Source organism: Aedes aegypti, chromosome 3 (genome assembly GCF_002204515.2).
Source record: "Aedes aegypti strain LVP_AGWG chromosome 3, AaegL5.0 Primary Assembly, whole genome shotgun sequence".
NCBI classification, from domain to species: Eukaryota; Metazoa; Arthropoda; class Insecta; order Diptera; family Culicidae; genus Aedes; species Aedes aegypti.
The window spans coordinates 180,160,813-180,181,276 of NC_035109.1; the positions used below are offsets into that span (position 1 = coordinate 180,160,813).

Here is a 20,464-nt window from a genome sequence, read left to right on the forward strand (position 1 = left end):
TAAACTTCTATGTTAGAGACATTCCACGCTCCACTGGGGACGTAAAGCCGTATAAAGCAAGAAAATTAAGATTAATTCAGAGTTTGAATGCTAGTAATGCTTTTAGCAAAATACTTCAACTGTTATAAATAATGTATCGAGTGCGCAGAGTTAGGAACCTGAATGCGCAGAATAAGGAGCATTGCAAAAATGAGTGCGCAGAGTTAGGAACACGGACACCCTTGAGAAAAATTAAAAATTTGCAATAAAAATCATTACTTAGTGAAGCTTTTATATTTTTTACTTATACATGAAATCAATAAGTATTTGCTCCCAAAATTTCAGAGGATTGTGTTTTGTTTTCAATTAATTACAGCTGTTTGAAATTTGAAAAGCCTTAAGTGCGCAGAGTATGGGGCCTTCACGGTTTAAAAGATAATTGTAGCAGCAATGTTGCTGCATTTTATTCTTGTTTTCCAAAGTCAAGACCTTGTTTTCAATTTTCAATTTCAAATTAAGAAATATTGCGTCACTGATTGACACCCTAGTTCATCTTCTGTTATCCTGTTTAGTCATGATGTTTATCCCCTTTCCCCTTTAGATTCCTTTTTTCAAACATAAGGTGTTCTTTCGAAGGTTATTGTTATAGCGATGTGATGCGCTATTTTTTTATATAGGAATTTGCCCTTCTTTTTTAACATGGCCTATTCTTTTGCGTAATATTACAACAGTGCTATGTGAAAAAAGGAGTATCTGAATTATTATACCAAATAACCCTTACTTTTCAGATGGTTTGATATTATGCCAAATATCCGTTATGCCAAATGACCCTTTATTTTCGCATAGTTCAAAATTATGCCAAATGACCGTTATGCCAAATGGCTGTTATGCCAAATGGCGTTATGCCAAATGACCTTATGCCAAATGGATTTATGCCAAATGACCCAGACCCGTTCGCTTCGGATCCGGTTGGTACAAGTAGTGATCCTTTATAGAGAGATAAGCGAAAGTAAAATTGAATGTTTTGGCAACAGACCAGCAGTGCTGATTTTGCTCGGCGTCGAGAATAATATTGTAACACGGACATGACTTCCTCATTGCTATAAAGTGTATTTTGTTTCGTTATAGATCTTTGAGCTACATATCAAAACTAATAAACAGCCAAAAAATCAAAAACTAAAAATCGCGTTGACAAAAAATCAAAAAAGTAAAATATTTCACTTATTTTGCTTCATGCAAAATTACTTTTACCGAAATAATTTCAAGCGGATTACATTACTCCTCAAGAAAAGTTCAAAACAAACATAACGCATGTTCGTTTGGCTCACACTTTGACAGCTCTCGCTGCTCGATTGGCTCACACTTTGACAGAAATGTCAGCTTCCGCGAATCTCCCTTATAAAGGATTTCTAGGTACAATAAGGCGTGGAGCGCAGCGAGCTAGTTGGGCGGATCAAGTGCGTATCGATTTGGCGAGCGTGGGGCAGAACCGAGGATGGAGAGATGCGGCCACGAACCGAGTATTGTGGCGTGAAATTGTTGATTCAGTGTTATCTGTTTAGATGTTAACTAAATAAATGAAATGAACGATTTTGATTTGCTTTTATCGATTTTATACGAATGTTTGTTTTTAGCTATGCGGCTATTGGTACACCGACCCTAGTTTTAAATAAATAGAAAAGCGTTTCTTATTCCGGACGCCTTTTCTCTTTTGCTACTTATTACGGACACTATGATTCAACTTCCGAAAAGCATGAAAATCATAATTGAATAAGTCGATTCTATAACATTCCCCAGAAAACCATTCCCCCGAAACCCATTCCCCAGAATTCCATTCCCCAGAATCTCATTCCCCAGAATGTACCATTCCCCAGAATTTCACTCCCCAGAATGAACCATTCCCCAGAAAACCAATCCCCAGAATGGACCATTCCCCAGAAAATTATATACCTACTTTAAAGTTTTGAAATAATCTATTTAAAAAACTTGAAAATTAAACTCCATAAGCTAAGTATGCTGTTCCGCCCAAGAAAAGTAAAAATTTCTCCCCAAGAAATGGTCAAGAAATTTCCTACAGTGAGCTCCATTTGAATTGACATTTCTTTTCAACTGCGTACTGCGATCAAAGAAAAATGCTTTTCTTGAGCATTTCTTGCAAAAAATTTCCCACGCATCGAAATAAGCCGTTTCTTTTCTGTTGAAGTGCATACTTCGCTATACAAAGTTGTTTACAAGTACATGATTAGCAGCACCAATGCTAATCTTCATTGGTGCTGCTAATTATGAACACTTTACGCATAATTCAAATTTCATTTGCAAATGAACTATCACAGTAGTTTCACTTTTATTGGCACTTATGAAGACTGATAGATCAGTCTATGGGGAAACACAATATCCAATATTTATTTAAAAGAATATACAACTCATCACTACTCTGCACAAAATAGAGCTACACCCTTCTTTCGGTATAGTAGTTTCCAAAGATGTTCGTAGTATCATATTATACGTTTCCGATATAATGATGACGTAAACTCGGCAGAACAAAAACTTACTATTCTGCACATCAAAATGATACGCCCTTCTTTGCGTCAAGTCTAAATTACAAATGACTTGTTTAATTTTGCACAAAATAGTGATACACCCTTCTTTCAGTCTTATCCTGTTGACGATATAGACAAATTTTTCCGTAAGGATACCAAATGGCAAGAAGGCATTTGGCATGATTGATTAAATGATCAAGGAATATTTGATATAATGGTCATTTGGCCAATGACCATTTGGCATGACATGAAGAACATCCTTTTTGAAAAGAAGGAGCTTAAGTATGGTTGGATGGCAAATGGCTTTATACCAAATCATTTTATGCCAAGTGACCTTATGCTATATGGGCTCTCCATCGATATATTTTGTCTATATCATTAATGAGATAATACTGAAAGAAGGGTGCATCACTATATATGCAAAAATAAACATATAGTCTGTATATTTTATGGGAATGTATTAAAAGAAGGGTGTATTATTATAATATGCAAAATACTCATGAATAGGGGGATTAGGGGCATATTGGACACTTTAGGTAAATGCTTATTTTACATAGAATCGAAATATGTTTCTTTGCTCTAAAATTAAATCCACCGCTTCCTCCGCTTTGCTTATAAACTAATTTGAAACTGAGAAAAAAAAATATAGTAGAATTTCAGAGGACAAATGAAGCAAAGCGTAAACTTTTATACCGTCAAAACGTTCATATACAATACAGATTTCGTACAGTTTATAAAGTTTTGCTGAAATATGCATATTCCCAGAGAGTAAGGGGGTGTCCATTTCGCCCCGTGTGTTCATTATGTCCCTAACCCTCCTACCTACATATTTGTTTTGTCACATCAGACCTTAGCCTATCACATAAGTGACTCTTCTTCCTCTTTTCTGGCATTACGTCCCTACTGGGACAGAGCCTGCTTCTCAGCTTAGTGTTCTTATGAGCACTTCCACAGTTATTAACTGAGAGCTTACTATGCTAATGACCATTTTTGCATGCGTATATCGTGGGGCAGGTACGAAGATACTCTATGCCCTGGGAAGTCGAGAAAATTTCCAACCCGAAAAGATCCTCGACCGGTGGGATTCGAACCCACGACCCTCATCTTGGTCTTGCTGAATAGCTGCGCGTTTACCGCTACGGATATCTGCCCCCCCCCCATAAGTGACTCACGCAAAGCAATAATTAAAAAAAAGAAAAAAAATGGATATTCATATAGCTTTCTGGGCAATGGTGCATTCTGGGGAATGGAATTCTGGGGAATGTTACATTCTGGGGAACGATTTTCTGGGGAATGGTTCATTCTGGGGAACGGAATTCTGGGGAATGGTTTTCGGGGGAATGGTTTTCTGGGGAATGTTATAGAATCGAATAAGTCAAATCATCAATTGAAATCACCAAACCATTCTTGAGACGCCTAAGGCAGTTGAGTATTTTAATTTTTTATAGATATCAATGGAAAATGCTTATTAAAACGGGCCTTCCAAGTGGAAACTTTTCAACGGCAAATATTGAAATATTTCGTGTGAAATGTTTCCCATACAAAGTCGAGTGTCCGAAATTTGAATTAAAACGATTCTAGAATTTTTATGCGTATATTCAAAAATGTTCAGCGTTAACATCATGGTAGAGAAGATTACCTCAGCGATACTAAATTTTTGAATTTTCGAGATCTCTTCGAAAATAATATTTGCTTTAAATTAACTTAATATCATTTTTAAACATAATTTCTGGAAAATGGCATAAGTAATCACTTCAGTACAGTTCAGCGTTGTATTATCAATCACTGCTGACGACATTTTAGTTCATTTTGTGCAAATAGTATTTAATCCATTATTGGTACACTTTTGGGGAGAATGTCAGGATTATTGCCATAATTGGTACATAACCAGCGATTTCGGAAACCAACTTTTAGAAGCTTTGAAACAATTTAATACTAAAACTGTTTATTACGTGTGTTTTGCAAGGCTTCAAACTAGTAATTAACATTACCAAGTCATGCTTACGTTTTAGAAACACGATTTAAATTTGAGTTTTATCCCTACTATTGACGCTATATCAACTTTTGAACATTGCAGTTTTCCCTTATCTCATCCATCTATACTTCAGGGAAATTTAATCATATGTATAATATGTAAAATAGTCAAGATGGGGGAGAATCCCTTTTAGTATTAGCTCGCTTGGCATAACGGCCATTCAGCATATCAAGAAGAACATGCGATCGTTAAAGAATGACCGGTTTTGGTGTTATACAAAATAGGCATCAGGTCAAAGGGGTACTCCCACTAAAACATATTCCCTATTATATGCGTTCAATGATAAAAACGTAACTTTTCATTTTTCCATACTTATTTTTTTATTATTTTGATTTCATTACAACCACTGCAACAGATCAATAAAATTAAAGCAGTTGTTGAGCAAAAACTAGCATTAATCATATCACTCCAGAATAATCGCCTTATTGCTCATACTGCGATGTACACGAGTAGCAAACGTTAGCAAACGATCAATCTCCCCCTCTACGTAGATTAATGCTAGCAGGCTCGACACTTTTAACGTATTTTTAACGCTCTGAAACTTCGCTGTTCTCCTTTCTGTAACTTTCTAGAGAGATAATGCAATTGGGAGAACGCGACATACCGGCGTCCAGATTCAATCAGCTTTGGTGACTATCCTGGCCACATCCGGCAACCATCCGTCCTCACTCGGCGTCTGATCCGAACGTAACGCGTTCTTTTTTCTCTTCTTCTTCTCTTTTTATTTTTCTTACAGCGCGGAAAGTGAGGTCGTTCCGAAGGTAGTGGAGGCGATACTGAACTTGCCCTCCAATTGTCACATAGCGATCCGGTACACGTCGATCAACATCTTGGGCGAGCTGTGCGATTGGATTGATTCGAACCCGGAAACGTTGGAGCCAATTTTGAACTTTTTGCTCTGTGCATTGCAGCAAAAGAACGGTCTGGCTACCGCTGCAGCAAATGCGCTGCAATCGATATGTTCTGCGTGTAAGAAGCACATGTTAGGTCACATAAGTGGCCTGATGGAAATTGCACGCTGTCTGGACGGGTTCGAAATTCAAACGGAATCGGCAATTGGTTTGCTCAAAGGGATTTCGATCATCATTGGACGGTTACCGCCAGAGCAGCTGACGACAGCTATGCAAGAGCTCTGTGGATTTCAAGTACGTGCTCTCAGTCAACTTACCAGCGGCGAAGACGATGGACTAGGGTTGAAGAAGGATCGCCATGATCCCGTTTTTTGGGTTGATCGTTTGGCGTCCATTTATAGGCATGTGAATCCAACGGTCAGTGAGAATGAGGTGAACCCCTGCGTCTTCGTGATCATTAGCAATTGGGCTGTACTGTCCCGAGCGATGGAATGTTACAAAAACGATCCAAAAATAATGGAAAGAATAGTTCGATGCATTCGATATGCAATACGTTGTGTTGGCAAACAGGCGATGCCAATACTGGAATCGTTAGTTAAGCAAATAATAACCATCTACTCAGGGCATAATCATAGCTGTCTGCTGTATTTGGGCAGTATTTTGGTGGATGAGTTTGCCTGCGAACCGAGCTGCATTGAAGGCTTGCTGAGTATGTTGCAAGCCTTCATCGAACCAACCTTTCAAGTACTACAGGTAGAAAACGGTTTGAAAAATCATCCGGACATGGTGGACGATTTCTTCCGACTAGTAGCGCGTTTCATCCAACGATCACCGTTCCAGCTCCTTCAAAGCCCACTTGTAACGCCCATAATCCAATGTGGACTGCTAGCCTGTACTTTGGATCATCGAGATGCGAATCTCTCGGTAATGCGGTTTTTCTGCAGTCTTCTGAGCTACGGTCGCCACGACCGAGCAAACGAGCTTCGTTCAATCGTGCACGGCATTCTAATGCAGCACGGCGAATCACTGATAATGAACCTGCTGTACGCATCCGTTTTCTGCCTGCACTCATACATGCTTTCCGACGTGGCAGACGTGTTTGTTGAAATCAAACATCTGAGTCCCCATCAATTGGAGGGGTATGTGCAGAAAGCGGTCGACGCCCTACCAAAAAAGAATAGCGGCGGAAGCATCACGGTAACCAACGAACAGATGATCGAATTTGTGGACAACATTGTCAAGTAAGTAAAATTTTACACCTTTCTTCAAATTTTTCGTTACGCCCGTTGTTTAAATAATACAGTATTTGACAATACAACTTTCACGATTTTCCATATAAAACGATCAACTTTGGTAGGCTAAATCTAAGTTAATTATGAACCGAATTGAATGAAATTTCCACAGCGTGGCAGGAGACGTATAACATAAATTTCAACATATGTTTTTGAGTTATTTTCCCAAGGCGCCGTCCACAAATCACGTAACACTCTAGGGGGAGGGAGAGTAGGTGCAAACGCTACGACTCATACACGATTTTTAAATTTTTCATAAAAGTTCAAAAGTGAAAACAATTTGACCAAAGTGGAATTTTTGACGAAAAAATATAAACAATTTATTTGAAAATATGAAAGCCATATACACAAACATTGTTATTGTCTATCTCTATCTATCAACCGTTTTGTCTCAAATTATGAACTATTGCAAATACTCAACTTTGTATAGCAATTTTAAAGCCCATATTTTTTTGTTTCATAGAATGTTAAATTCTTCTAAGGGTAGACCCTGTGCATTTAAAAATTGTGAGAATATTAACTCTTACCATTGAAATTATTGTCACTTTGCAGAATATGAATGATGTCCGGACTTTGAGGCAAACGATACAACTTTTCATCAAATTTTTGATTTATGTTAATTATTAAAATTTGTAGAAAAAAAAACACGTTAGTCGAAACTTTTCGCTTTTTAAGTCAACTGGAAAAATGACTCAAAAATATATGTTGAAATTTGAATAATGTCTGATCAACTGTCAAAAATCCATTCGGCTCATAACTAACTCAAACTTAGATTCAAAGGTGTCCATCTTGTTTTTTAAAAAAAGTTGTGTGCATTCCATTCTTGTAGTAAAGAGGGCTTTTTTCATGTTCATCGGCAATTGTGATATTGAGTTTGAGCTTGAGCTTGATTGGCCGCCCGTGGTTGCTACTCCAGTATCGCCAGATCAGCTGCACAAGGGAACTAATCAGATGACTGCTTGGGATTAACAGACACTCTCAGTGTATAAGTACTGGTGATCGTCTATTTATAGGCAACAATGGCGCCTGCCACGTCAGAATGCTGACCAATGAAGGGAAGGGGGAGGAGAATTGATGATGCATTAAACTGGCTTCCACAGTAGACCGTATATATCACTGCGTCAACGCTGTTTGGTTAGCAGACTGCCTATGTATCAGACGTAAGGAAAGGCGTGCTATAGTGATGGAAGAATGGAAGCGTAGGGACGCGTTATTTTTTGCCGAGGAATGGGACGGGTCTGGAATTGAAGCCATGACCTTTTGCTTATGAAGCAGAAGCTGTATCCATTGTACCACCAACCCCGTATGTTCATCGCCAATTGTGATATTAATTAAAAACGGGTGAGTGTAATTTTTCAGAATTTAGCTATTTGCTTCTTCATTCCTACTTAATTTCGGTTACGGCATTTACTGTCATCGTTAAAATAAAGTACCCACTTACTGTTATCCCGTAAAGTGGATAACATAGTTGTCATAAAGAAAATTGTTCCAGTAAAATGTTTGTACGTCATTAATTACATATATTATTTGTGATACTTATGACACGCTTGTGGTATTCGTACACTAATACAGCTATCTTGAAATGAGTTTAATTCTGATAATTGTCTCCACTCAAGATGTAAGACGAGGTTGGTGGTCCAATGGCTATCGCTTCTGTTTCATAAGTCCGTTCCTTTACTCGTACTTTGTAGTTGTATTTTTTACTTGCTTCAATCCTCTACTCTTAACCCGTTAACGCCCAAGGTATCTCACAATTGGAATTCAGCTTCGTTTTTGTTACTCATAGTCGTATTCCCATAAATTAAACCTTATTTCACCAAAAAAATTCAAGTCTATGGTGGGGATCCGAAAAAATTCTTGAAAGTGTGTCGTCCATATCTAGCTGTTCTATAAGTTTATTTTCGAGATTAATCAAATATATTTTCATGCAGTTCGACCCATTACAATGTAAACAAGTTGGAAAAAACTGCTGGTGAGGGGTAATTCATAAATTACGTCACGTACAGAAAAGGAAGGAGGAGATTACAGTGAAACGTGATTTCCCATATACAAATTGGAATCCATACAAAAAATGTGATACAGAGGAAAATTGAGGAGGATGAATATGGCAAAACTTTGCGTGACGTAATTTATGGACGTACCCTGATTAAGAAATTGCAACATAAAGAATAAAAAATTCAGAGGCGACAGGTGTATGTCAGAACTAAATCATTTAGTGGCTTCAATTCAATTTTTTGCTCTACCACGTAAGTAAGATACAGACATACATACATTTCCATACATGTACATGTACAATAATGCACACTTAAGCCATTTATACCAAAAACAAAATAAAATCTTACATCAAATTTAGAATTTAGGAAAAAACCTACAGATATTTCAGAATAATCTTCAAAAAGATAATATTAAATGGAAACATAACTATCAAAATATTTTTTCTGGCTCAAGTTATCAGTATACAATGTGACTCTGATCTGACAATGATCGAAATATATATTTGGCAATATCAGAATTTCGTTAGTGCTGATCAAAAGTTAGTCCTTCAGTCCAATGACAGTCAAATATTGGACTCTAACTATTACATGCTTTACAGATGTGAATATTTGAAGCCAACATTATTCGGCTATAACGTTTAAGTTACTGCATCACTGATGCATATAGTCTTATTCATCGATAGAAACGAATCCACACGGTCCAAGCTTTTTGACACTAGAGCTGACCAGAATACCTGGGGAGCATACGGAAGCGTGCCCGCTCAAATGTCACAATTTTTGGACCGAGTGAGTTCAGCAAGGAAGGCTCTTTACAGCTACCTCAACGCGTCGCTGGATCTAAAAGGTAAACAGCCATATAAAACTACGACCAAACAATGGTGAAGCCGTAATCAATTTTCTCGAAAACTTTCATTTTGGGAAATAAGTAGAATTTTCTGATTAAATTGGCAACAACGCACTGCAGTTTATTACCTGTAATTTTGCGAATAATTATTTTTACTTTTCCACGTTTAAGTCATAAAACTGGTTCTGGACTTAGGTTGGCGGCTATTCAATTTTACTCCCATTTGACAGCCGCCCTTCACCATTGGAGTTCAGTTCATGGATGGATAAGTCAATTTGTCGTTTTTTTCGTTCTTCACTCCCTTCAAAAGATCTAAATGGTGTCAAGGTTCATCTAAAAATGTAAAGAGCATTGCATCCGAAATAAGCGATTGTTGCTCGAATCGATAGTAAGTATCCATTGTTTTGATCTAGGCAGACCAATTTCTTATAGGTTGTTTCCTTGATGTTTCGCACATAAAAGCAATTCCCAGCTAATATGTTTTTTTTTGCGAAAATATCTCCTTTAATTGATCATCGTTTTCGAAGATATCAAATTTTTCATCACTGGACTTCAATCATGAGAATGACTTCCGAACTAAGAAGGTTTTAGGCGGATTTAATCAGTGGACTGATATATAAGCGAAAAAAATGTGCCCAGTAGTGACATTTAGGTGATTTCCAAAGTAATAAGTTTCCAGGCAAATAGGTCTCATTCAGTTCTCCAACTTTGTCAAAAACACTAACTTTGTATCCAATCTCTAGATTGAGACAAAAGTAAATAATGTGTTTGTCTACTAGCGCCACCTTGGGAGAATTTCTGGGCGAATAGATCCCATTCATCTGAACACTTTTGACGAAGATACCAAATTCGAGAGTTCGATTTTTTTCAGTCTCATCGCTGGACTGATATAAAAAAAATAAAATATTTGACCACAAGCGCCACTTTGTGAGTGTTTTCCGAACTAATATGGCTTTAGGCGAATAGGATTCATTTGGTTGTTCAACATTGTCCATGACACAAACTTTGTATCTAATCACTTGACTGAGATATTAGCTAATAAAATCTTTGCCCACTAGCGCCATCTTGTGAGTGTTATAAGGTTTTATGTGACTAAGTATCATTTAGTTGTTCAACATTGCCGAAGACAACAATTTTGTATCTCATAACAGAACTAAGATGCAAGCAAATACAATATTTGCCCACTAGCGCAATCTAGTGAGTGTTTTCCCAACTAATAAGTTTTCGGGTGACTAGATCTCATTCAGTTAAACACATTTGTCGAAGACACCAACGTTGTATATCATCACTGAACTGAGATATAAACAATCAAAATGTTCGACCATTAGCGCCATCTTTTGAGTGTTTTCCGAATTTATAAGGTTCTATGCGAATAGATATTATTTAGTTGTACAACTTTGTCGAAGACACCATTTTTGTATCTCATAACTGGGCTAAGATATAAGCAAATAAAGTTTTGGCTCACTAGCGCCATCTTGGGAGTGTTTTCCGAATTTGTAAGGTTCTATGTGAATAGGTATTATTTAGTTATTGAACTTTGTCGAAGACACCAATTTTGTATCTCATCGCTGGACTGAGATATAAACGAAGCAAATATTTGTACGCTGGAAAGTTGTTTCATATGTTGCTTATATATGCGACATTTGTTGGCGTCTGTGCGCCACCTGGTGAGTTAATTCTGAATTAAAATAGTGAAAGTCAGTCAGTCCTGTGATCAACTTTGCAGAAGACAGTTTTCTCCTAAACCTCTTTATTCTCAAGATATTTGCTCTACAAGTACTGTCCTATTTATAGGACGCTGGGCGTTCGGGGCTTCTGTCCTATTTTTAGGACGCTGGGCGGATATGGGTTAATCTATCACAGCTCATAACATTTGCTAGAGCCAAATACAAAAAAAAATTCCCTACGCTTCCATTCTTCCATCATTATGGCACGCCTTTCGTTACGCCCGTCTGCAAACCAAACAGCAAGCTTCTCTGCCATAAAGTTATCACCAATTCCTCCCGATTCCCCTTATTGGTCTGCATTCTAACGTAGCAGGCGCTATTGTTGCCTAAAAATAGACGATCACCAGCTCTTATACACTGCAGGTGTCTGTTAGTCTCTTTTATGTTTCACTTGGGGTTTGTAGATTCACTCTTTGTTTGAACTTTAGGGATATAAGGAGAAAAAGGAACTACGTGTGGTTTCTACCAGATCATAGAATCTTCTGCTGCTGGATATATTTTCGATTCGCTTCTTAGCCTACTCAATCATCGATCGGCTTTTCGGCCGTATAACGACAGGGGTTGGATCACGGATCTACTTACCGAACACGCTAGAGTAGATTCGTACGTGGTACGCTTCAGTCTCAAGCAGTCATTCTAAGTGGTTACTTGTGTAAGTGCAGCTGATCTGGTGATACTGGAGTAGTAACCACGGCGGCTAATCAAGCTCAAGATGATTGGCTCCACTCAAGATGTCTTGCAATAACTTTATTAAAAACTTGTGCCATGGTATATGTAGCAGGTACCTATCTGTTCAAGACATTAGGGAACTATTAACCCGTATCCGCCCAGCAAATGGGAAAAAGTTCAAATTGCTGCCTTTTTGGAAATTCTTGACGGATTGCCTTCGTTTTAGTTCGAATGGAATTGTCTGGATGTCTAATTTTTTGATCATCATTGAATTTTTTTTGGAAATAGCTATCGGTTTGGTTACTGGGTCAAGTTTTTTTTTTCTAACGTATTAGTATGAATCTGACTACAACTCAACTTGTTTTTTATAGTTTCGACTACGGACGTTATGGGAAAACTATTAGCGTACCTTGAACTCAAATCTAGAGGAAGCTTGACCCTTTTGATCAAACAAATCTCTTAAGTGCATACTTAGCATGAAAGCTTAGATTTTCTAGGGGGGGCTTGAAATTTTCTAGGGGGATCTAAGCCCCTCCTAGCCCCCCGTATTTACGCCAATGCGGAAAACTAAATTAGACACTGAGACCAGCTTGGATATTTTTTTTTAGATATATATGGGACCTCCGTGTAGCCGGCTCCAAAGAGGCTAATTTAATTTTTATTCAAAACTGGCAAATTTGAGTATTAAACATTATCATTTTGAAAAAGCAGCTCTGACCTTATCGAACAAGGGGGATACCGAACTTTTTAAGGGTATTGGTCATCAAAAAATAGAAGAATAGTTGAGAATATCCCCTAAGCTTGATTTTTTCCATATTGTGAAAAACCTGGTTCGCGACTAAGTCACTGAACCTGTCATCTAGGTGGCCAATGTCCTTGAAATGATTCTCCACAACTAAAAAAGTCCAATGATCATCGAAAGACTAGACATCCAGGCAATTCCAATCAAACTAAACCGAAGGCAATCCTTCGTGAATTGCTTGAGATGCCAGCAATTTGAACTTTTTCCTATTTGCTGGACGGATACGGGATAATCCAAAACATGCGATGTTTTCTTGCGTAAGTGAAACAAGTTGAATCAGTCTTGTTATAAAAAATCATCTAAACACGACCGATATAAATAGTGCTTTTGGAGAATATCAACAGACGTACCTACACGTATGGTAGATGTAGATTACACAATCCGTTATATGAATGGTCCACATGTCGACCTCTGTCGACAGGTTGAGGATAAGTAATTCTTCACACAGAGAAAACAATTATGATATCAATAACTGCGTTTCAATAACTGTTAGTGATTTAGTTAAAAATATCAGTGTTGCGATGGATCTTCTTCGTGAACAATGATTGACGCATCTTCGCGATCCAACATTCGCCCAAATTCATTTTTCATTTTTGCGTCACGAAGAGCATCGCAAAAAGCCAACGGATGCAACGCCGAAGAAGCAAACACATCGATAAGTGGTTCGCGAATCCTTTCCACTCGTAAGATTCATTTATCCACGCACTGTTCATTCTCGTGATTCATTGCAAGGTTGCTTCTTCTCGTAAAGTCAAGCAAACACTCCACGCTAAGCCAGCTCCACGCAGCGCATGTGAAAACTACACAGAATGAGGCAACCAATGCAGAACTGGCTGACTGAGTGAAAATTTTGTGTAGGTCGCACTCATTCTGTGAGTTGCCGACGTTTAACCTTCGGGCCTGTTCACAAATTTCATAACGCTGAAGGGGGTGGGTGGGTGTCCTCGTAACGTTACAGCTCATAGAAAATTTGAAGAATATTCATACAAAAAGCGTTACAAGGGGGTGGGTGGGTGTCCAAAGTGCCCATTTTCAGCGTTATGAAATTTGCGAATGAACCCTTCGGATGTGTGGGGATCGATGGAAACGGAACTGTCAATGATCTCTCGCGCGGCAGCAAACAGTTGGCAGTTGGTAAGATGGGGAGTTTTATGAGATGTTTTCTAGCGAAAAGCTGGAAGATGGTCGCAAATGTGAAAGTTTTTTCCCCATTTGCTTCCGCTTCGGCTATTCAAATGAAAAATCTCTGAAAAACTTTAAAATTGGAATTTTTTTTATGTTTTCAGATGCAAAACAAAAATGGAAGCGAATTCCAAGCGTTCCTCCTCTGTGCGCATTTCACTCATTCAGTTTTGTTTACCACCGTTTGCACAAAACTGTGTACAGCCCCTTTGCACAGAATCTATGCTGCACGAAAAGGGCCCATTCACAAATGTCGTCGTGTTGCTACGGCTCATACAAAATTTGTAAAATATTCATACAAAAAGCAATACGAGCGGGTGGGTGGGTGTCAAAAATGGCCATTTTAGCGTTTTGAAATTTGTGAATAAACCCAAAGAAGCCAATTTTGTACGCTCGGCACTTATTTTTGAGCGTAACAAGTTAAGCGTGATTGTTGCGAATCCGCATGAAGATGATCGAAATGAATATTTTCCTGCTCTTCGCGAAGAGCAGGCAGCGTGGATCGTACCGTTCACATTACCGAGCGATGGAAAATCACCCGTCGGGAGAAACTGCGATCCGAAAATGAAACACGAACGAATGAGGCGCCCGAACGGTTGTTTGTGTTTATTCGCAGATTATGTTTGGATGCCTACGAAAATTAAACGTGCTTCGCGTTTCCGATCGTTGTTCAGCAACATTGAAAAATATTTATTGTTGAATTTGACAGCTGGGTATAAAGCGTTTCAACAAAATCTCGCATAACTTCTGATCTCGCCCTAAAAGCCATTGGTAACCATGTGTGTAGCTCGTTGTTACTGAGCATATGAATGGATTTTCATGTTATTTAATAACGCTGTGGGGAAGAAATGATCAATATCTACCTGCCCGTGCTGTTGGTTTGGATGCTTATTCCTTCATTTGCTCAGAAACAACGAGCTACGCTCGTGGTTACCAATGGCTTTTAGGGCGTTATCTCAGAGTATGCGAGAAATAAATATTAATAAATAAGCATAAATAATTTCATAACGCCCTCGTCCTCTACAAAATTGATTGAATATACATACAAAAAGCGTTACGAGGTGGTGGGTGAGTGTCCAAAATGGTCATTTTTAGCGTTATGAAATTTGTGAATGAACCCTAACATGACAAAGGAGAAACAAGTATTCTTACGGTTTTTATTGTGGTGGCTATTTGAAGAATCCTCTTGCAGATCATAATGACACTAGACATTAAAACACTGGTTTTGAGGTTGAATTCGGGGTGGTCCATATTGCTTCCATAGCCCCTAAAAACATTTTAGGGAAAAAATCGTTTAGTAGACTTTTTATTTTGGCAGTGACTGAAAATTTAATTCGATATACGAATCTTTGTTTGTTAGTATGTTATAACATGTAAGTCAATCATAACACTCATTTTAACTATCCGTTTTTTTCTCCATTAGGTCGGAAACGCCCCGGGCTGTCACTCAAGCGTTGCAAGAATTCGCTCGGTTATTCCGATAAACCGCAAGAAACCACGAGCCATCCTGTAGTGTGTTGAAAATGTAAAGAGATGCGAGAGGTGCGAGTGAGAATCGTGCGAATGCGAATTTGATGTTGAACGTTATTCAATTGTGTTGTACATAAATCTTAGTACTAACTAATACACGTGTAGTCGTATTTCTTCCTAAAGTAGGAAACTTATTCTAAGAAGAAGATAAAACAGTGTACATGGATCATGGTCAGCATGAAAAAGTTGAATACACTAAGAATAACACGTGAAAAACGATTCAAGGTGATCGTTATGTAGAACTAGTTTAAATTGAAGAAAAAAAAATATTGAAAATGATTGACTAAGATTGTAGTAAGCATCATTTAATAAAATTAATTAACAAGTATGACAAGTGACGTTCTAATGAAGAATTCTATTTCCCTGAAGATAACCTCAATGTCCTCGAAGAAATTGCGTTATTTTTTATAACTGTTAGGTACATCTGCACTCAGTGCTTAGTTGCTTCCCGGTAGAAAGAAAGAATATTACGGATCTGGCCCAAACTAACGAATTCGCTGGCACCTTGCAAAGGGTCGTCCACGGAAAACGTAGACTTTTTTTCTTGACTTTGCGGAGTAATGATTAACGGTTTGTTGTGAATTGCCCAAGTCGTTTGAAAAGTCTCAGAGAAAAGCTTTGACAAATTACAGGAGAACTGTTACCTGTTCCCGGAAAGATATATTGTTGGAATACACTCATGATTCTTGATCGTTTCTTACTAAAGTATATGCGGTGATATCACATTGAAAACACGTCCGTTTTTGTTCTTGGTTCAAATCAATCTGTCTTGTATCTTTCTTTTTGATTTACATCAAACCTTAACTCTACACTCAAGCTTAAGTCTACACAAACTTAAATTCTATGGGAGGAGCTTGGACTTATTTTTGTGAAGACGATAGCCAATCGTCATGAAGCAGGCTGTTTGTTCAACATGTGTCTTTTACTGCACGGGTGGTATTTTCTGTTTGTTCAACATTGAATGTGGGTCAGGCAAGTGTCAACTGCCTAGTCCCAAATTCAATGTTATGATATGGTCGAAATAACATGTTCATGAAAACATGTGTATGCAATAAATTTTGAATGAGGTCTGTTGTGAAATCTGAGTATGCACTAATGAATGTTGGCAATCAAGTGCCTTAATGTAAATTATGACTCGAGCAGTGAAATGGTATATGAATGATATTATTTGGGATGCTACACTTACTAATCTCCTGAAAGTATACTTTCATTACTTCTTTGAGTTTTAAAAATCTTTCATTTTTATAAAATTTCAATGGAAACACAACAAGGGACAATTTTCATAAGGTTTGGAACCACTGGTTATGCGAAGCAATAAAATAAGATTGTTCTTAGAAGGCTCATTTTATTTTTATTAAACTCTGTACATTTATCGTCTATAAACGAAAACAAACTACTCATTCAAAGAAACACTTTTACTCTGCGTCGATGGTTTCTTTCCAAATTTATAATCTTTACTGAGCGATTTCGGCAGCTCGATATTGGTGGTGGTAGACGAATCACTATGCTGTATTTGTTCCGGCCATATTCCGTCGCCAGTGAAATGAAAATCCATCTCTATCGTGTAGAGGCACAGGGCTAGCATTTGCGTTGCCGTCACACCGGTCAATTCGATACCGAGCTCCTCGTGTTTCTTTTTTGCCTGTTTGCACTCAAGTAGCTTGTCCAGTTTATGGATAATTCGCGACCTGTGTAATAAAATTGTGATTATTTAAGATATAGGTACGCGATATCAGTAATTACAAAGGGTACAAGAGAATCTGAATGTTCTCGTAGACATCATTTAACGAGAATCCTCTTCTTTTGAGATAGTCTAGTATTTCCTGCATCTGTACAGCTGGAACATGGAACCAATTGGGATGGCGTTTCAACTGTTCAATAGCATCATTGCCCTGGCGATGAAATACCATGTTAAGGTAATGGGCTACATCTGTCCCCTTCGTTCTATCGTATCCGTCTCGAATGTATCTGTAGATGATTCAATCAGTAAGTAAAACATACAGTGACTCAAATTCTCAGTATATGAATCGACTTAATATAATTTTTAATAAATATTTGAACAAATAACTTATCTTAAGGTGAAGATGAACCGAAGCCAAACCTAAAATTTTTAAGAGCACGAATCTGGAGAACTAGACATCCGGTTGACCTGAAAACTTAATCGATTGATCACTAGTTGATGGTGACCAATCAATTAAGTTTTCAGCTCAAACGGATGATCAGTTCTCCAGATTTGTGCTCGATTCATCTTCACCTTAAATGAACGGAATATGGTGCTCTGATGGTAAATGAAAATGATTGTCGACTAACAAATTACTTCTATGATCTTCATTATTGATAAAGTATTTTAAATTCAAAATAACATTTGTTAGTTTTTTACCAATTAGATGTGAAAACAGTGCGAAATGAACTAATGTTTTAAAAGAATTTGAAATAGTTTATACTTACTTTTCAAAGCTGTTCGAATGGCTAGACAGCACGTTAAGCGAAGCACATCGAACCTTCAGCTGCTGCAGAAAGTCCAACCGTATCGCGGCTTTGGTTTGGTAGGCAATGAGCTTTGTGATTCTGGGATGTTTCGAAAGCACATCGAACTCTTTCGTCTTTTTCAGCTGTTCCAATCGAGCCAACACCGTATTCGGTGACAACGTTAGAATTGTTGAGTATTTGAGAACTCCGGCTTCGTCGATTCCAAACTCTCTAAGATAAGATAAGAGTTCCTTCACAGCTTCACACGGTATCATCAAAACTTTCGGTTGTTTGATCATAACGTCTCGTATGTCCACTCCGGCTATCGATGGCACCACCTCTGAATAGCGAAGCATGTTTTCTGGATCCGCATGAAGAAGATACAGATTTCTGACTATTTTGTCTCTACTAAACTTAAGGTCATGCTCAAGAATATCCACAACTCGCTGAGTGTGGCCAAAACTCTTGTGTTTTATCTTAGAATATGATCTCCATAGTTTATTCAACTCTTCGTCTGTAAGCTGCAACCTCTGTCGAAGATAGGCGTTGAAAAAATGTTCACGAATCGTTTGCAAGTGCATGTCTTCATGGTAATCAATGTTTGGCCTTATTTCCGTGTCGAACTGCTTGCTAAGCTGATCCATCATATTCAAATCTAACGGAATCAACTTGTTGTTTTTAAGAGCCTTTACCTTCTGCCTTATGATTGTGATGTATTTGGAAATCGTTAACAGATTCAACGTTTCCACAAATCCACACTCTCGCAAAATTGTCGTCCTGTTTTCGAGGGTTATCAAATGTAACGTGAATAAAGCAGGTTGTTGAAGAATGTCCTCTGTAGTTGCGTTTAGATACTTGAAATAGGTAATCTTTCGTTGCACGTCTATTGGCTCTAAATCGATAAGAAACCTATGCTTCGATAGATATTTGTACATTGTGGATTCATTGACATCTGCAATAAGAAATAAATCAGCAATAGAAACACATGAGGAAATAATATTCATGACCTAAACATACCTAGCAGCGGGTAAAAGAACTTTGCGGCATCGTACACATTGTTGAATCTAGACTCTGAGCTATATAATCGATTTAAAAATGTTTTGTTACCAAGAATAACTTTAAATATGTTCATTTTTAATTGATTAAACGGATAAAACAGCTAAATTAGATTTTTTTAAATAATACAAGCTGCTCTCTCAGTATTCTCAGTATACCGGCTGATTTTTGTTATGTAAACAGTGCTCGAGCCAAAATGTCATTCTACGAGGGGCTAGCGAATGCGTGACTGGCAAACTAAATTACCACAGTTGACACGGGTAGGCACTATGAGTGCTGGATACAAAAAAATCCGTCAAAATAGTCTGAATAGAGCGTTTGTTCAAAAGAACGCAGCTTTTCTTGAGGAAAGGAAAAATTCTGGACAAACATTTCAAAAGGGCACATCGACATTGGTAAACATTGGCTTTGCAAGCCGCTGTTGAGCCTAATTCAACTCGATCACGCTCACCAATACCACTATCAGGAAGAGCTAACACCAATCTTTCTGATAGTGGGGTTAGTTTGCGTGGGCGGGCTTAAAAGGGCTCAACAGCAACGTTTCTGAAAAAAGGCTCAAGACCTCTTGGGCCCTTTTCAAATGTTTGTCCAGAATTGCGGTTTTGTTTCTTTTATAGTGGTTCGCGCTGAAAAATGGATTAACCAACGTGCGAAGATTGATTTGACCAACTTTGCCGCGTCGCAACTCGATTCTCAATAGTGCGCATAATGCACACAGAGGCGGGCATAGATACACACTATAGCGAAGCGAGTCGCGACGTGGCGAAGTTGGTCAAAAATCGAACTTCACACGTTGGTTAATCCATTTTTCAACGTGAAGCAGTATAAGTAAATAACTTATTATTATGGATCATTAAAACACAGACAAACAGACATAACACTGACGAAATTTCCATCGACCACTCATTCTACGATCATTTCAAATTCGGCATGTTTCACATCCAGAGGCGGATGCATCGTTTTTCTTCGTGTTTGACGTTTTCCACCAGTGTCTTCTGCAGGTCTTGTTGCACAAAACAGTATTTCGTGTAACATGCTCAACAGATTTTTTTGTAAAAGTATTGTTAATTTCACTTGATTTGTTTAAAAACTAAATACATTGAAGATTTTGCAATTAATCATAACTCAACATTCAAGTAAAACTCTAATTCATCTACGTCTACTCTGTTATCACACTTATTCACAAAACCGACGTAATTAATGATGTGTTTCATTACAAATAAATCTCGTGTTATGTAATTCTGAGGCATTTAGGGGCAGGCTTTGGTGCGTCTGCAGAATAGTTTTTAAGCAAGGAAGGTCAGCAGCGACATTAGGGTTTGCTTGGGAAATTACGGAATTGTAATATGGGATTGAGCCAATCTCTCTAAGATGACGATTAATTAGCAAAGATTTCGCTTTCATAGATATTAGCTGGAGTTTGAACCCATACCTTGTTCCTTCAGTCTTGCAAGCTGTATCATCGGTATACGTGCAGGTTGCCCTCTCCACAAG

General features: G+C 38.0%; 2 protein-coding genes across 3 annotated transcripts in view; one reads left to right on the forward strand and one right to left on the reverse strand.

Moving 5' to 3' along the window:
- LOC5578550 (transportin-3) overlaps positions 1-15,779 on the forward strand; it is a 31,202-nt gene extending 15,423 nt beyond the window's left edge. The window contains exons 4-6 of one of the 2 annotated variants that reach the window (XM_021853603.1): positions 5,127-5,183; positions 5,291-6,646; positions 15,339-15,779. In XM_021853603.1, the coding sequence (XP_021709295.1) occupies positions 5,127-5,183; positions 5,291-6,646; positions 15,339-15,399 (1,474 nt within the window). In that variant the 3' untranslated portion in view covers positions 15,400-15,779. The remainder of the gene's footprint in view (positions 1-5,126; positions 5,184-5,290; positions 6,647-15,338) is intronic. The other variant, XM_001663891.2, reaches the window with a different exon arrangement.
- Positions 15,780-16,191: 412 nt separating this feature from the next.
- LOC5578551 (transcription termination factor 5, mitochondrial) lies at positions 16,192-19,155 on the reverse strand. Its single transcript, XM_001663892.2, has 4 exons — positions 18,932-19,155; positions 17,894-18,866; positions 17,189-17,413; positions 16,192-17,133 (listed from the first exon to the last, which is right to left on the reverse strand). The coding sequence occupies exons 1-4, from the start codon at positions 19,044-19,046 to the stop codon at positions 16,839-16,841; spliced, it is 1,608 nt and encodes a 535-aa protein (XP_001663942.2). The 5' UTR covers positions 19,047-19,155; the 3' UTR covers positions 16,192-16,838.
- Between the last annotated feature and the right edge of the window lie 1,309 nt (positions 19,156-20,464).